Genomic DNA, 18,590 nt, shown 5'->3' with positions numbered 1-18,590 from the left:
GTATAAACTATTCAAAATGCTTTTTGCTTTAATCTGTCTATACCCTCCTGCAGATTATTTCACTGTAGAGCTTACTTCGGTTGTTCTTTAGGCTAATTTTCACATGCAACAAGGAATCATATCTGTGACACTACAGTTACCAATCCCGCAGAATAGGTCGCTCATCACAGCAAGTCAGCACCAGATGCAGCATGACATGTCCGCTCCAGAGTTTGGTAAACACTGCGACCTTGAGGCAGAAAGGAGGAACTGAACCTTTCTTATGAATTTAATAGAGCGCTCAAGATGTTTCATCCCCCAAAATAGTAACTGGCCAGATGCTTTTTTGTTGTTGTTTTTGTGACTTTTGACTCCTCTGTACTTTTAAATTGTGGTTGCAAAACACAAGTTTATATTATTATCTACACCAAAAGTGTGATTGTATAGGATACAGGATTTAAAGATTTGAAGAGGATAAAGATTTTGTATATAATTAGTTTTATCTGGATTTTTCTAATTAAAATATGACATTATGATATTAATTTATCCTTTTTAGAATTTTTTTTAATTTGTCCAAATTAATATATTATCTTGAAGCTAATTAGGCAAACTACTGATCTATTCCCATCTTATTTATAACCTTACTCCTCTGCACCATGACCCCAAACATCCAACCCTATGTTACCAAATAAACCTGAGATTAATAACAATAGGCCACAGTAGATGTTTTTCATACATTTATTTTCACAAGTTAATTAATTAATAACAAAAACACATTCAACAAGGAGGGTTTCCACTGCAGCAAATGTCACAAATATATTAGCCTACCGCTCATCTTATGTACAATGCTTTCGTTTAAGACATAACTTTTAATGTCAACGCACATAAATATCATGCAATTAATACATTTCTGTGAGAAATGAGCTACATCAACGTGTCTTCACAGAGGCACCACACATACAGACACTGTCAAGTTTCTTAAAGCTTCAGCAGCGAGGGTAAGAGAGTCTGAGATGCTCATTTATTAAAGGAGCAGTGCTCAGCATTGAAAGGGGGCAGAACGGAGTCCTGGGAGCCTGCAGGAGCGCAGGAACCAAACATGCAGTGGGGCCCGACACCAGATGACCATATCCGTGAGCGCCGTGAGGGCTCTGCTGTGGAGCTGGGTTCTGGGCACTGACGGGGGAGGGTTTTCTCATGATGCTGTCAATGCTGAAGGAGCATTTTGCCTGCGGGCCAGGCTTTGGCTCAGCAGGTTCTGATGCGCAAAGCTGAGATCTGAAGTCTTTAGGCCCACTGCACTTCCCGTGGCTGCTCAGAGTTTGTGGTAGAAGGTGATAGGAAGAGGGAGGCATCATGATGCCCTCCTGTAGGGGCATGTACCGGATAGGAGCAGAGGGTGGAGGGCTCACCTGGCCCTGTACACAGTATGGTTGCCCGTACGGCCGGTAGCAGTTCAGGCTGGAGTAAAACATTAGTCCGTCTTTGCTGAACTCTGGCTGGTTTCTCTTAAACCGCTTCCTTCGCCGCAGGAAGCTGCCGTTGTCGAACATGTCTTCTGATGCTGGGTCCAGTGACCAGTAGTTACCTTTACCCGGGTTCCCAGGCTCCCTCGGGATCTTGATGAAGCAATCGTTGAGGGAGAGGTTGTGCCTGATGGAGTTCTGCCAAGCGGGGAACTTGTCTCTGTAGTAGGGGAATTTGTTGCTGATGAAGTCACAGATGCCACTCAGCGTCAGCTTCTTCTGCGGGCTCTGCAGGATGGCCATGGTGATGAGGGCGATGTAGGAGTAGGGAGGCTTCACGGAGCTGCTCTGGGCTTTTCTGGACGACGGCGCGTCTGCGCAGAAACTGTTCTCGCTTTCCCCAGAGGAGTCAGGCTCCGAGGAGTCAAATTCAGCACCAGATTCTGCTGAAGAGCCTGCGTCCGGAGAGCAGTCGTTTCCATACAAACACCCGTGGGTAGGCGCATCCTCACCCACTATGTCAATCTCATCCTCTTCTAGAGATAAGCCGGCGTGTTGTGAAGTTTCAAATTCACTGGAGAGAGTCATGGCCACTCGTGGTATTAAAAACAAAACAAGAAAAAACGTAAGTGGAAATGAGGCCTCAATGGTTCGCCGTGCGTAAAGACCAAAGGCACCTATCCGTGCGTAAAAGCGCATCCACAGCCCTGCTTCTTCTTAAAACCGTGTGTTTGGCTGTCTGCTGTGGTAGGGAGAGCTGAGGCTTTATATGTTGAGTGGCTGCTGCCCTGCAGGCCAGTCCCATTAACCCACTGAACCTATCAGAGTAGCCCCTCACCGCAGGGAGCCAGAGGAAGCAAGCACACAGGTTGGGAGGGATCTCGGGTTATTCCCGAGGATATTTTGGCCAATATGACAAGCTTGTTCACGATGCATTTGAACTGTACTGGAAAACAATATTTCATTAAAAATATATATCTCCATAAAACATAAGAAAGAGAATCACAGTTTAGTGCTCTATGCCCATAATGTAGTACAAGTATTATATTATCTTAAATAACTTTTTGCCCTGCGTTTATTACATTATAAAAATTATTTTAACTGGTTTGCAAGTTCTTAAGTTATTGTCACGTTTAATCATTTACATTTATACATACAGCAGCAGAGTAGGAGGTGGGGTTGGGATTTTTAACACCAAATCCTGTGACCATGTGTTTCCCCCTTGGAACCCCCGCGGGTTCGTTTAGTTTGCCACCTCTGGATGCCCGCGGGTGGTGTGACCATGAAAATGGCCGTGGTGGGGCTCCCCGCAGCCAGCAGAGAAAAGAGGCAATAGTCGCCTTAACGAGACCATCAGCATCAGAATCGAATAGGAAACGGCTCAACTGCATGGTGCGTTCAGGGCTACAGGGCTCAGCTCCGCTTTACGACCGGGCTGAATGAGCAGAGCCATCCTCAAAGCAAACCGGTTCAACAGCGGATATGTGCTAAAACCATGCGGCTAAACCATCTCCATTGCAAATGACCGAGTTGGAAAAACTCCACCTATTTCCTCACCTGATTGGGCCTACTGTGCGTGTGTGCTGTGCCTGCTGTGAGAGATGGTTCTCACATGACTTTACCAATCGAGGTTTAACCAGCAAATACTACAAAACAGAATGATTGTAATTTGTCAAGTATTAATGCTGACAGAACCACACAAGTGTGGGAAAACACCTAATTGTAGTTTTATCAGCAGTTGTAAACTGAGCCAGTGAGGTGACACAACATTGTATTCAAAGAATAGACAAAGCAGATAATAAAAAAGGCCAATACTTCCTTTGGGAAAAAGCAAAAATACAGCTTTGGAATAAAAACAATTTAACTGTCACACAGTAGTAGTAAGCTGTATAAATAAAGGCAACCACCTGGTTAAGACAGTCAGATCTGTAGGTTTTCATAGAACTGACAAGAAGTTAAGAAACAATAATTAGCACTAATAATAAAAGGCTTTCTTTTGGAAACTAGTTGTCAAGCCTTACTCTGCCATAATATCCAAGTTATTGCCTTTGTGAAACAAACGCTTCTCTAATCATCGTCTGTGCGCTAACAGCTAAACTTAAAAAACTCTTTGTATGCGTTTCATAATAGTGAAAGCTAAGATGTTAATGCAGCTGGAGCCTCCTTTTCACACTGTTGAGTATCATGGTGAACTTTCGACAAAGACACTTGTCTCTGTTATGTTAATAGTTTGCTGTTGTCAGCTTGAAGAAGCCAAGTTTACACATGATTAAAAACCTTATTTCCTTTAGGAATATCACAACAGTTACAGGGGAACATGTTTGGTAAAAGTGTTTATTTTGAATAATTTAAAAATACAAGCAAGTCTGCTCATTAAAGCAAAGTCATGTACGACGCTTGATACAGTATGTGATCACTTTGCAAACTCTATTTTTACAAAGCTGTTTTTATAAAAAACCTTTTTGTGGTATCTTCGTATGTGCACAGGTTTTCAGGGGGTTATTTATAGGGCTCATGCTTGGGAAGTTTCCAAGGACATAAGCTATATTAAAAGCATTTAGCTCAGGCACTACAGCAACATATTCACTGCTCTTGTGATAACACTATAGCTTTTAAAGCCATTGTGATGAATTATCACAATTTCGATTTTCTGTCTTTAGCCCTATTGTAACTTTGGCCGCCCTCTGACATACCTCATCCTCTTGAAGGAAAGAAACCAACATCTGAAACACAGTTCTAGATGTATGGATGGCCAAAGTCACAACTTCTGCTCCAGAATCAACAGTTTATCGATGTGAAGTGAAGAGATGAGCTTCTCGCTAATTTGTCTCTGCATCCTGCACAACTGACGAAATAAACTGCTCCTGCAGAATGGACTTGTCCAGGTTCCTGCCTGAAAAACAGCACACAAAGATAAGCATACATTTGGTTCGTATCTGACCTGTGAAATGACTAAAAGACTGATAACTCTCAACTTTCCAAATAATCTGAAATATAGTATATCAAAATTCCAGGGAAACTGTTTGGACATTATGAACTAATAAGAACAAATATGTTCTAAAACTATGATGCAGAATAACAGCTAAGAGCTTTATATCACTTATAACTATTTATAGAAGCAGACAACTACTACACAGTGAAGTTAACCAGCCACAACAAGTCAACATTGGCACATAAACATCTTAAAAACTTGAATAGATTATCATTGATAGCCATTTTGATCAATTAACACAACCAAGTGAATAGGCTGCATTTACAGTGGTGCTTAAGAATTGTGCAAAGTTAATAGGTGAAAGAAGTGTGTGTGTCTTCACCTATGAAAACCAGTCGGTTGATCCGCTGGTTCTCCTCCCAGAGCTGTGGAGTCTCATTCAGCTCGTACAGCTCGTGGACCCCCTGCAGCATCACTTGGTGGGCGTTGGCTGCGAATGATACTATGCCCTGAAAACACAACAAGTCACAGGTCACAAGTCACGAGTGACAAATTAACCCACGCTGAGTGAAGTGTTTGGAACTGATTAATATAGATGGTAAAGCTGCTGTTATTGATCACTGCTGCCACTGGGCTGACTACTGTGCTCTATTGTACCTTTAACCGGATAACGGACATGGGCTGTTCCTCTTTGTTTTTGAACGCCTTTTCCCATAGAAGATCCTGAAGAAGTGGAAAATGGGTGTTTACTTTTCAAAGGACTTTGTTGCGTTATGGCCGATTAGTAATGGTCACAGGGATCTGACTGAATCGGAGTGTCCGTACCTGAATGAAAACATTCAAAGCGTCCTCAGAGAGATCTCCAGCCACTTCAAACGTCACAGTCAAAATACTCTGAAGATGACACACAAAAGACAGCACAGAGATATTCTGAATGTATACAAGAAAGCTGGTGATCTTGCAAAATAACAGCATTTCTCATCAGTGAAACACATGTAAATGACACTTATATGACATTCACTCATACATACCAAGATTAGTACTCTGATCTTTTATTTAAGTAAAAATACCAACACCACATTGACGGGATTATCCATTAAAAATCTGACTCATCTAACACTATAGAGGTACCAGTGTTACTCATTATGCAAAATGACCCCATGCACAGTGTTACATTTCTTGTATTAGAACATTCATTTGATTTAGTCAAGGCAGATCTCATACTACTGCTAAGTAGTTTATTCTTTAAATTGTAAAGACTGATCAGATTTTCTTACGTGTAAAATCTTGATCTGAAAAGTAGATGTTGGATAAATTAGATGGTATACAAATTGTATACAAATAATCTGAAATACAGTGGACTGGGATATAAAGAACCATGAAATCGATATAGACAAGTAAAGTAACAAACTGAACTTAAGTTCAGTATTTGGCAAAATTACACTGCACCACAGCCTTTATGTATTCACATTGGTATTTTCATGTCCTAACGAATATTATTTTAAATACCAAAAATAGAAAAATGCCCGATCACAGCAATCCTACATCCTAATACTGCCTTGTGTGCGGTATGTAACCACTACATGTGGTTTCTCTTATATTATTTAAAATGCCGTTTAGCTTATATTTCTGAGTTTGTGAAATTAGTAGAGTCATAATGAACATTAAACAAAAGAAGTGCTTTTTACACCCACACTGATGACTTTGTCAATGACTGTGTCAAAAACCACAACTACCAACAACGGCACCCCTCTTTCTGCCTACCTTCACGCTCTCTCTCTCAAACACACACACACAAACACACAGTCCGTCCTCTCGGCACTTCCTTACAGCATTAAAAGAGCACTTTGCAGATATTTGGGGGTTTTGTGTTGAAGTGTTAAGGTTACACACTTCCTTGTCATTTGGTATAACAACAGAAAAACAGCATTCTCATTTACATGAAAAGAGCAACATGGGGACGAAGGGGGGGCTGGGGGTGTGAGGGACACTGAGCTTCATGCGGGAAAGGGAACCTGGAGAAACAGACAACAATACCGTTATTTGCTCACACAAACAACCCTCATCTGTCCTCATCCTGTGATAAAAGTTCATGCGTATAAAGCACAACTGAAAACAACACAAGGCTTAACTGCTGTAAAGAGTAATTTTGCTCTAAAGCCTGATGAAAACATTGAGAGAAAATAGAATGAGCCCAATCCAGAAATAGATACTTTTCATCTTTTACATCTTCAGGGAGAAGAGGTGGACTTGGTATACTAGAGGCTTTCCATTCACATCTGACACCCAGTTACTAATTATCTAGTCAAACATGGTCTGTATGCTACTTTTTATGACATACGCATTCAATTCAACAACTGTAAAGCCATAATATGTAGCTGAGACTCTGGTCAGTCTAGCCAACACAGAGCACCCAGTCTCCTTAAGTCTAGAGTGAATTAGCATCTGGGATGCCGTGCATGACCAGGACTGCATCTATTTGCGGGTTAACATGAAAACATCAAAAGCCTTAAGGTGATCTCAACACAAAAAAAACTAAGCGGGGAGGGAGTTTTCGCTGCAGTGTCACAGCCTGGGGGGATGCGAGGCCAAAAAAATTGCCTCAGGAGAACGAATCCCTCTTTACTCTGCAGGAAATGATGTGTTGAAATAAATTAGCAAACAAAACAAGGAAAACTAGAAGAGGGGTAGAGGCACTGATTATGTGTGAAACACTTCAGAGCATAGAAACAATACCTTGTCAAGATGAGGCCTTGTAGGTTTTGCAAGCTGGAGCTTCTCTGCAAGACTTTCAGAGGAGAGAAATGTTGAAACTTTTTACAGTTTCATTCCATAAATGAGACTAATTCCAGTTATACACATAAAGGCCAGACTGGGTTGGATTGCATTGTGCCTATCAAAATAAATAAATCAACTTAATGGCAACGAAAAATATGACAGCATTGCATGTAAATGGAGTAAAAGTAAGATTCATAACATTTAAGTTAAGTATATAGTGTATCCGCCACCTGCAATATATTTTGTTTGTTTAATGTTGTGTAATGACTGAGCAGAGCTACGGCCTCTATCTATTCAGCTGGCCAATCATTTTGCATTGCGTCCTCTGCTGTGGCTTCTGATGTTACATAAGAGTAGTGTATAGTAGTGTGCTTTGTTTGTTATGCATGTTATGCCCCTTTTTTTTAAATGATTCTGTATGTTTCTTTTTCCTTGTAACCACTGATGATAGTTGTTAGAACCTGTTTTTATTATTTCATAATCACATTTCCATTTAATACTGTTTTGTGGCATGCTTTACCCTCTCTAATTCAGGTTGTTTATCTGTAGCTCAGTGTTACTACTGCACATTGTTACAATGTAAACAGGAAAGCCATACAAAGTATATTATACTTTGTATGGCTTTCCCGTTTACATAAATTGACTGTTTGAGTGTCCAATGAAGTACATGTCAACACACTTAGCCCTTTTTTTTTTTAAATTTCTTTTATCCAACACACTTCATCTTTTCTGCTTAAGATGCATTTTTCTTTTCAGTGTTTTGATCTCACAGCGTAACACAGTGTGTGCTGTATCACTGCTTAATGACACAACTCCTGAATAGGGTTGAGAAAACTTTAGAAATGGCAATTAAATCCAACAAAACACCCACCACCACCACCCCCCAAACAAACTACAGCCCTTGTTCTTCCCATCAGACCTCACAAGGAGGCTAAATGTTGTGTCCAGCAGCTTGAGCCCTGTGTGCCGCTAGTACCACACAGGCAGAGCGGCAGGGGGCCGCTTCAAACAGCCAGCATGGGATTGAATGGAGGAGGGGCTTGGACTCTCAAAGGCAGGGGAAAGGAGCTATCTGTTGGGACATGGGGGACTCCTCAGGAGCCACTGGACACACACAGCTCTAATCCTCTGCAGCTGGTGTCAGAGACACTGACTGAGGGCATGTAAGAGAGCTTTAACACTGCGGCCCGTTTCATTCACATGAAGGGATGAACACTGACTCTATTCATGAGAATGACATTCTACAGGGGATACAATATGATGACCACCCTGCGGTGTAACAGGGGGACGCTCAATAAAAGAGTCTGTTAATTAGAGGGCAACACGGTGAGCAACAGTATCAGAGACTGCTGGGTACACAGTTCAGACGGACTAGCAACAAAGGCCATCAGTGCGCTCAAAATAAGTTCTTGATCTTTCACTAAAAGTTTTAAAATAGAACCTCACTGGCACTAATCACTGGCACAGTCAACAGGCTCTTGGATATCAGCATTTACACTAGCAGGGAATTACAATGGGGACAGGTTTAGTATTATTTCTTTTAGTTAATCTAACACATGAGTTGAGTTTTTAGCTGGTAATATCTTTATATATATATATACATGTAGCATGTTAAACACAATATCACTCTATGCTAAACAGACATCTTCTTGGATATCAGTATTAGTATCAGACTGAAAAGTCCAGTCATGGCCACAAGATAATGATTTCCATGTTTCCCTCTGAGTTTAATTTTGTCTGACTCATTTCGTTTATTTGTGGAGCTGCTGTCGGTTAAAAACATTAAAAACATCTAAAGTATTTAGAGATTTGAACATAATTCTTTTACCTATGTTCTTCCTATTTGTTTTGCAGGGGAGTGTCAAATATAGTAGATATAAGCTGTAATTCCTAACATGCAAGTTAAAAACTGTATCGCCAATTACATCAGTCACCATCACACAATTCTTACCAGATAGATTAGTCATGCATTGTCATGTCATGTCAATATTGATATTTCACTTTTGTGCAGCTTTTAAATATCTTTTTGTTTTTGACACACACTTGTTGTGGAATAAATACATTTTGTGTACATGGGACTTAAATGGGACAAAAGCAACTCACTTGGCATCATTTTTACTGTCAAATGAATGCAGATCCAGCACTTCAGAGAGATCCACCCTGTGGAACAAGATCACAGCTTATTTTACTTCATTTAAACTCCAGTCATACCACGGTGAGAAATAAATTAAACAAGTTAGCTTAAGTTGCCTAAAACTAACATTAAAGATAACAGAGTGAGGTGACTCAAGCTAAAAGTTGTGGGAATGTTTTTCTGATTAACCCCTCGCTGCACGGTGTCTTTCATCTGCTCACCCTGGTCTGAACTCAGTGGGAGGGTGGGGGCAAAGCAGATGCAAAACACACCCTAACCTTTGATACACACTGCTTGTGTTAGCCAGATGCTACCTAGGTCCAACAACACGGAATGAGCCAACACGGAGGGTGCATGTACATGCACATTTTTGCACGAATGTACGCCGACGCATATGCAACCATGTCAGCTTGATGACCTGGGGGTCAAAGAGCAAAGACTTGTGGGTAACCGGACACCATTGAAGGTTTGGTGTTTACTCAGGGCACACCAGTTTGTGTGTATTTAAGTGTGTGAGTGTTGTGGGTCTCTCATGTGCAGTGTCACGCCTGAACTGATTCATCTTTGATACAAAGATCTAAGGAGGAGCAGCACGCCATGTCTGTTACACCTGGCAACAGAGAAGCTACATAACATATCAAACAATATGATCCAGTTTCTGTCCAGAAAACAATAACTCACCTTGATCTCTGGCTTTCTAGAATCTTCACAAGACCATTTATCGATCTGAGGTAAAGAGAAGATGTTATTACCAGGCAACATGTGAGATAACACAGTCCAAAATGTACAGCATATATGGAAGAAAGGAGTTCAGTAAGGCAGTATTGCTGACCTGACAGCGTCTCTGACTTGGTTTAGTTCCTCCTCATTCACTAGGTCAGTCTTGTTGATAATGGTCAGGTCAGCCAGGGCAATTTGTCTAAAAAGAAAGAAGAATAAACAAAAAAATAATAACAAAGTGTTCATTTGATAAGTCAACATGCTCTTCTAAAATTTGCCCAAGCAAATTTGTGGTTGTGGTCTTTAACACTAAATAGAAAGATTTAATGTTAAAGAAAAACTAAGCCAACTAAAATCAGGCTGAATGTTACTTCTTTGTCAATTGTTCCTTCGTTTTGTGTGTATGTGTACAAGTGTTCGTGGGTGGCAGTGGGCAACACATGCCAAACTCAAATGGGAGCTGACCGCTGTTTAGTTAAAAGGTGAAAACACAAACAAAGACAAAGAATGCAAAGGGTCGCGCAACTGGTCTTTCTCCATCAGTGTATTTGTTCAACAACAACACAACCATACAGCTGCTGCTGGACACAAACAGAGAGATGCCCAGGGAGTACAGTCAACAGCAACTTATGAGACATGGTGTGGTGGATACGGAGCAGTTTGTTTTTAGTCCTTTTGCTTTCTTTCCAATCAAACACCCACTCATGTGAGCTTCACATAGAACCTACGGCTTTGGCCAAAATTATTAGAACAGCAGCTGAGATCTGAAAGTACCTGACCTTTTTTGCCTCCAAAACATGATTTCATTTCATAATGTTCATGAAATATGCAGATGGTTGCTCTGAACACAATCAGATTAAGTGAGTCCTACTGTTTTTATCCACTTTTAACTTTAATATTTGGTATGTCCACCTTTTGCAGCAATTACAGCAGCACTGTGTGACAGTGGAATAGGCCTAGCTTGTTTTTTGTAAGGAAAATGACCTAAATCTTCTTATGACAGTTCTATTCTATGCTTTATAGAGCATAATGATGATTAATGGCCAATTCAACGAAAACAACTGAAACCTCCTTAATATGCGTGGTGTAATCATTTTGGCCACCACTATACATTAAACATACCTGACTGCTTCATTGATGAGCCCATCTGCTTTTTCCTCAGTTAGTTGCTGCAGGGAGAAGAGATGGTGGATATAACTTACATATGAAAAATTTAGTGAAAAGCATTTAAGCGCAAAATTGCTCAAGCTAATGGTATACATTTCAAGCCTAAAGCACAATTGAGAAAAAATACCGACACAGGACGTGACAGATAAACTGATTAAGGAATTTCAACATTTCATAATTTATTTTGTGAACAAAGTGATTTTTTCAACATGTGAAAACCACGGGAGATTCCTTTTCATTTTGTTTGGGTCCTTGTCTTGGGGATGCATTTTCCAAAATGGTTTAATATCTAATAACAGACAGAGCAGGAGGTGTTAATGTGGATCCTGACCCCTGACTGTCAATCTGACATGAACCCATCACTGCCTGAATCGCCACAGCTTGAACTCTGAAGGAATGAATGACAAAAACATATTAAATAAAGACATAATAGATTGGCCGACCACCGCTTTTTATTCATCAACGTCTGTATCCAGAGACAAAGGCCTCTCAGATGGTGCGAGGCGGAGGGCCCCAAGTCAAACTGAAACCTCTCAGGCAGATGGATATTTTATGAGACAGGTGAGGGGAGAGGCAGGTGAGTGGATGTGACAGTCCTATTACAATGTTCACATCTCTGATATCAATTACTCATTCACTATGAGTTATCCTCTCCTTCCTTCTGTCATAACTTCCTTTATCCCACCTCTCTCCAACTGGAGGACAGAGCAACACCTCAGCCACGAAACGCGTCGCCTCACTATGCATGACACCTTCGAATTAGAGCCCATTATCTAGGTGTCACTTATCCTGTTTCTTTTAAATACCGTAGGGAGGGCAGTGTGTGTGTGTGAGCGAGTGTGTGTTGTTCTGCACTGGCGGTATACAAGCAATCTCACAAGTTTAAATACTTATTTTGGTTCTGAAGTCATTTCAAGCTGGATTTGTTTATCGATGTTGGTGCTCAGAAGGAAATATTGCAAACACAACAACGACATTATGAGGGTTGCAACTTAATTGTGCTACTTTTGTTTAAATCAGTGATTGATTTCAATTGTGAAAAATCCCCATCACAACATCCGACAGATCACATTCAACTGCCTGTCTGCGATCAACAGCCTACAACCTAAAGATGTTTAATTAACAAATAGGCAGACCAAGAAAAGCAACACATTTTTCACCATTGAGAAGCTAGAAATAGAAAATGTGGCAAATGTGTGGAAGTTGCTATCGATTTTAAATACATTCACATCCACCTGTGTCAGCATTCAACATGAAACACCATATAAAAACCGGAAATTCCCTTATCACATACCGGTAGCCCGTACTTGGCATCGATAACGGTGACGATACCTAGGATAAACAAGAAATACAAATTATTAGGATCAGTGATTTAGGATGGTACCACTCTGTGTGCACTGAACTGCTGTCACCTTTTGGTGTTTAGTTTTGTCTGACTCACTTTCTCAGCTATTTGAAGCAGACTTTTGGTCCACCAGCTTGTCACAACAGAGCGGACAGCTGGGTATTTAGTGTGATGAGCATGACACCATTCATGCAAACACACATATACACACACGCACACAAGCACCAGTAAAAATATGTCCATTTGGGCAAGAAATGTCTCATCAAAACTGTACTGGAATTGTAGGAAATGTAATAATAGCAGTGAACACTAAGGGCATTTTTAAATTGAGAAACATGGAGCTGAATGCGTAATCCACCAGGGAGGTAAAAATCGGCATAATGTCGGAGTTAAAAGTCTGTCCGTGCCCAACCCGAGCCCGAACCACAGCAGCTGATTTGGGACAGAGCCCAGCCCGAAACCTTAATCAAGAAAAAAAAAAAACTTAAACCGACTGACTGATACGCACAGAGAGAGTTCAGCATCACAGCCACAGAGTTGGACTGACAGTGAGTGACGGCATGATAAGGTGTATGAGAATACGAGAGAAAAAAGCAAAATCTATTTTTAAATTTATAAACCGCACAATGCACATTTTTTTCGTTAGTTAATGGACAAAAAACAAACAAACAAAATAACTCATTTTGTCAGAGCCTGAACCAAGCCTGACCTACAGCAGCAAATTCCTGCCCGGCCCAACAGGTTGGGCAGAGAATCAAGGCTCTAGACCTGACATTTGTGCTATGTCTTTTTTTTTTTGCAAAGAAGAAGAGTTAAAGCCTTTCAGAGCAACAATAATGCAGCTTTGACAGAGAGCATCAAAATTAATCAGTGCAACGGCAGCGCTAAAATACGTCAGACAGCCCAAATCAATTTAAGTGCATCAAGGCCAACAAGTCACATGTCATTACAAATATCTTACCATCCAAATAGACGTCACTGCCAAGCTCTGCATCAACCCAGAACATGGACGCCACAGCTCCTGTCAGAAGATATGACATTGTGTATTGGATATAAATGACTGACAATGGTAACAAAATCAAAATCATCAAAAATGAGCGTCAGGCAGAGAAACAAAAATGGAGGTCTTATTAAACTTTGGTAATTAGCTAAGTTACTAAAAAGATAACACTGGCAATAATCAAAAATGTTTGATTCATAACATTTAAAAGGTTAATATTTTCATTATTAACTTGTGTACAGATAATTTTTTTGATCGATTGCTTCATCATTTGTCTATTACTACTATTTGTGTTAGAAATCATAACAAATACTCCTTACACTTTCTACAATGACTTGTTATATCTATTTACAATCTTTTTTAAAAAATTTTATAATTATATAAAACAGAGAAACATCGGAAAATCCTCACCTTAGAAGCTGGAACCAAATATTTTTGCTTTTTTACTTTACAGTGATGAGATGGTGCAATTAATAATGTTCACCATTGTTGTTGGTTAATTGTCTGTCAGCACATGAATCATTTCAGCACTGGATTCATTTATTTTATTCAGCAACATCCACAAGTATTTGTGTTTAAAGTCAGCACTGAAGCACTGAAAGATTTTTTTTTCAGACTGAGATCTGTAGAGCAGATAAAACCAATATCAGAAGCTTTCAATTGTTTATGTCCTGCTGGTACATTTGGTTTGTTTCTATTTTCCCAGAGAATGTGGTTATTACAAGAGCCTATGTTACCATGCCAGCCACAGCTTGTTCACATAATGCACTTTTGTCAAACTGCCAAGCGAGAAAAAGACAGTATTGTAAATATTTGATGGATGCGTAATGAAAACACTGTTTCTGAGTGGCATGTTTCACATAAGTCATCCAACCTCTTCCTAAATGGAAGGGGAGCATCTCCCGGGAGCCCCTTATGATTGACAGCGCTGCCCAGGCCAATGACAGACCCGTCCTAGTCGATAACAAGCCTGTCTCAGCCAATGACAATGCAGAGATGTGGGTTTTAGCGTGCTCTGTTGGGTATCTGTGAGGCCAAGTGGTGTGTGTCTGCCCATGCCTCTACCTCCTGACACCTGTCACTTAGCGACACACCCTGATCGCCACAGCGTTCACCCTCTGATAGCCTAATATTGATTTCCTGATTCAAACCTGAGACTTGAACGGACAGCTAGGATTTTTTTTTCTCCATAATGGAAATGGAGCTCCTTGGGTGCATCACACAAGCAAGTTACAAAACTTCTGATGCTTTGACAAAGAAATCTAGAGAAGTTTAACTATTATTTTGACACATAAAGACAAAAAGGGGATTTATGGGATTGCTTGACCTATAGGTCACACCTAATCACCAAGTTGTTCTGAGAGATACAAATACAAAGACACACAATGAAGTGACAGTCTTTGGTCGAGAACAGTAATAATAAAGTGGACATTCATTCTAACATGGTGTACAGCTGCGTAACCACAGATATCCACACATGCAAATCAAGCATAATTTAAATCCAGTTTTATTACTTAACCGCTGCAATCCAGCCAGTCCTGAGTACATTTATCAAAGCCATTAACGTGTCCATTAGGGGCTGATGATGATTCTTCACATAAAGGCTTATCATGAGACATACAGTGTTGTTGAGTGCTGAAAATGTGATTTTGGTTTGTGTCACGTGTTGTGTAACCACCCAAGTGACCTCACTACCTCCAGCCCACCAACACCCCGAGGTGAAACAGCAGCTGAGTCCACAAGTTTCCACATGGGGCAAACTACTGTCTATGTGCTGTTTAGAGTTTAAAACTACAGTTGAAATATTAACAGAATAACAGTCAACTTAATCAAATCAAATAAAGATTAATGTGATATGCGTACCTGGGTCAGCAAGTCCTGTTGTTTCTAACAGTATGTAGTCAAACTTTCCTTTCTTCTCCATCAGGTTCTCGATGGCTTTGAGACCATTGTCCCTGAAGCATTAATAAAAAAGCAACACATGACCAAAAAGGGAATATGCAGAACTCATAAACAAAATATCCACATTATGTATGGTACCATATTGAATATTCATTAATACAGTATTCCATGCATTGATGGAAGAGAGCATTATAATTATATTAAAGCCCCTGTACAGACTTTTCATTTAGTGTTGATTTTGGCGGCCCCTGTGGACGAAAGCAGCGGAATGAAGACTGCATTTCCTACTATCATGAAGGCGTTTGTCTGGCCAGCGCGTGTAGATTTGTTTTGGAAACGTCGGAAAGAAGACAGGACTTGCTTTTTTTTTTTTTTTTTTTTTTTTTTTTTAGCAGCGTAATGAATCGTTTCGTATCGTTTCGTCAGTGGTCCGACCCGACCATGCCTTCCAGAGGTATAGAATTAGACTACTTAGAAATAGCGTATCTTCACACTGATGGACTCATTTGCTGTTGTAGGTAACAGAGACACATCAGCAGAAACCAGAGACTTTTGCGTATCCAGTTAAAAGCTCCGTACAGGGGCTTTAAAAATTATGGCCAAATTAGTTACAGAAACAAAGTAACAAGTCAGAAGCAGCCTTTCATTCTACTCTAGAGAACAATGGGTGATGGTTTGTCTCCATACTTGACAGAGCAGCAGAGGCAGCCATTTCTCAGTTCCAGCCACTCTTCATACAGCTCTCCTGCCTGGCTCACTGCAAGGGACTTCTCCAGGGCGCTGCCTGCAGTAGGAGCAGTTAGAGTCACTGTAAGACACTGAGAAGTTTATGCTTAAAGCCAGGAACACACCGGCCGGACCGTCAGGGTCGGGTTGCGTCGGGGCGGTGTGTGGGGGCCTTAAGACTTCAAACTGTTGTTTAGACATCTGAATGAGTAATCTACAAATTTCAAAAAGCAAGTGCTTTAATGACACCTGGAATTGGTTTTAGATTAATATCTTGGGAATAACAAAAACTGGTTAAAGTAGCCTAAGTTACCCAAGGATAACCAAATAACTCAGTATAAGTATAGGTCTTGGACCACAAAAAAACAAAACAAAAAAAAAACAGCAACTTTGAGTAACATAATGTTGAGTTTAAAGTGAATACCCTGTATTTTGCAAAGTGTGGTTCATGGTGAAAAAACACATTCTCGAGCTGCTCTAGGTTCAATATACACTGTCGCTATGCTGCTCCCTTGTGGAACACTCTGGAAATACAAAAGGCATCTGACAACAAATTTGTTCTATTACAATATAATGCTTACTTCACACAGCACAAACAGAGAGGAATTAAATCATCAATCTAAATACATCACAAAACAAAAGTGAATTATTGTGTAGTGTGTCTTTTCACTGAGGAAGTTGTGTAAACATTATTTGGAGCTCTCTTAAGGATATAATAAGTTTACCCTCTCCAAATTCATTGAGTATGACAGCAATCCGCTTGTTGTGTTGTTCTGTTAATATGTAGTTCAGGAGTGTGGTCTTTCCAGCACCTACAAAGAAACAAGAAAACAATGGATTTGTGAAGAACGATTAAGGAAGTTGGTCATTAGTTGTACCATCAATGAAATCAATTTCTCTGATACTCTTTATAAAGAACAAATCATTATTATATATTATTATTATTATTATTATTATTATTATTAAATTAAATCAATATGAGAGTGGATAATAGTCTAGTCTAGGATCAAAGCCGGAGTACAGAGTGCCACTTGTATGAGATTATAATCCTGTTGCTAATCTTATTAAAGATGTGAGGAACAGAGACAGTCTCTCACCGAGGTAGCCTGAGATGATGGTGACAGGTATCTGCTCTGCAGGGGGGGCAGACGTGGTATCAATGGGCACCAACTCTGGACAATCATCCTCCTCCTCCATCACCACACCATCCATACCACAGATAGTATTTGTCTGCAGAGGCGAAGGATGGATTAGATGTCATGAATATGTGCACAGCCACAGACACACCTTTACAGAGCTATTAACATATACACGTGTATACAACAAAATCGATAAGAGTCTGTTCTAGTCAATGAACACGAGTCTTATGTAGAAATGTATCAGTGTGTTTAAACAGACAGCAACCATTTACTGTGACAGTGCACTGTGAATTCACCCCGTAAAATAATACATCAGGTTTAATTATGTTCGCAAATATGCTGCAAACATTAAAAAGCAATTTAGTTGTGTCATAAACATTTACTAATAAATCATTATTAACCAGTAAACTTTAAAAACAACATGAATCCAGTCCATGTAGCATTAGCATCAGATTAGCACTCAGTAAGTAAGCAGTGTGAGAGACAGTACAGCCTGCAGTGACTGTATCCTGACAGTGACACCTCCTCAACTCACCACTACAGCAAACTCTCTTTATTTCCAGCTATTATGAAATGAAATTACCTGCTTCTTTCTCTTGTATTTGCTAATATTCACAGGCTTTGTAGCTTCCCCACTGCTGTAGCTTCACGTTTCAGCGGTGTGTCACACTGAAGAGACTCCGGTGAAATTCCGGAGCAGCGATAAAGGTTCCGCTGTTGTTCATCAAGAAACAAAAAGTGTGGAAAGGTAAGGTATAAATAACATTAGAGTGAACAGACGAAGAAAAACATTTTTTACAACCTTTTTCGTGACAGTAAATGCAGCTTTATTAGTCCCAAAAGCAGTTTATCAAATTAAATGTATAGTGTGATGAACAGTATCCACCACAAGAGGACGACTGGAGCCAGTTTATAATGTATCTGCTTCAATCTACTGTAGCCTACATTAATGAAACAACACTTTTACTACCTAATTCAGACACAGGCCAGAGAGATGGATTGCCCAAATAAAGCATAAACTATTGCTTATAACAATTTTAACTTGTTTAGCCGATTTATACATCAAATTATGCTTATTTGTGAGATTAAAAATATTTTCATGTTCATTTGATAGTCCAATAACATTCTATCAAATAATGCTCCCGCTACTCTATGCATTCATGTAAGACTACTGATCACTTCACTGCCACTGTAGGATGAATGGCAGCATAGACATACCATTTTAATATTTGTATTCAATATTTCAGGGGTAGCATTGGTAGGGGGAGCATTATTTAACAGGATGTTATTGTTATTGGATCA

At 40.0% G+C, this 18,590-nt stretch overlaps 2 protein-coding genes across 3 annotated transcripts; both read right to left on the bottom strand.

Moving 5' to 3' along the window:
* Positions 1-965: 965 nt before the first annotated feature.
* On the bottom strand, positions 966-2,033 carry foxd5 (forkhead box D5; the record flags this gene model as incomplete). The annotated part of the gene is made up of 1 exon (XM_083978438.1): positions 966-2,033. One exon carries the CDS (start codon positions 2,031-2,033, stop codon positions 966-968), a length of 1,068 nt encoding a protein of 355 aa, XP_083834564.1.
* Positions 2,034-3,761: 1,728 nt separating this feature from the next.
* cbwd (COBW domain containing) lies at positions 3,762-17,963 on the bottom strand. 2 transcript variants are annotated; one of them, XM_083979679.1, is made up of 16 exons: positions 17,905-17,963; positions 17,247-17,379; positions 16,875-16,961; positions 16,111-16,207; positions 15,385-15,476; positions 13,483-13,542; positions 12,471-12,508; positions 11,132-11,178; positions 10,122-10,208; positions 9,971-10,015; positions 9,259-9,315; positions 7,114-7,165; positions 5,203-5,271; positions 5,035-5,100; positions 4,760-4,886; positions 3,762-4,338 (listed from the first exon to the last, which is right to left on the bottom strand). In XM_083979679.1, exons 2-16 carry the CDS (start codon positions 17,359-17,361, stop codon positions 4,265-4,267), a joined length of 1,113 nt encoding a protein of 370 aa, XP_083835805.1. In that variant the 5' UTR covers positions 17,362-17,379; positions 17,905-17,963; the 3' UTR covers positions 3,762-4,264. The 2 variants fall into 2 exon arrangements, with proteins under 2 accessions (XP_083835805.1, XP_083835804.1); XM_083979678.1 differs by having other exon boundaries at positions 17,872-17,956.
* Between the last annotated feature and the right edge of the window lie 627 nt (positions 17,964-18,590).

The sequence above is a fragment of the Trachurus trachurus genome (genome assembly GCF_905171665.1).
Source record: "Trachurus trachurus genome assembly, chromosome: 9".
Taxonomy (NCBI): Eukaryota; Metazoa; Chordata; class Actinopteri; order Carangiformes; family Carangidae; genus Trachurus; species Trachurus trachurus.
This window is presented reverse-complemented; position numbering and strand designations above follow the sequence as displayed.

Excerpts from the sequence above, each read along its gene's own strand:
- cbwd (XM_083979679.1), bottom strand. The coding sequence starts at position 17,361 with ATGGATGGTGTGGTGATGGAGGAGGAGGATGATTGTCCAGAGTTGGTG. Across the intron at positions 16,208-16,874 it reads ACTCAATGAATTTGGAGAGG|GCAGCGCCCTGGAGAAGTCC; the intron begins GTAAACTTATTA and ends CTCCTACTGCAG. Across the intron at positions 4,887-5,034 it reads TGTCCGTTATCCGGTTAAAG|GGCATAGTATCATTCGCAGC; the intron begins GTACAATAGAGC and ends TTGTGTTTTCAG.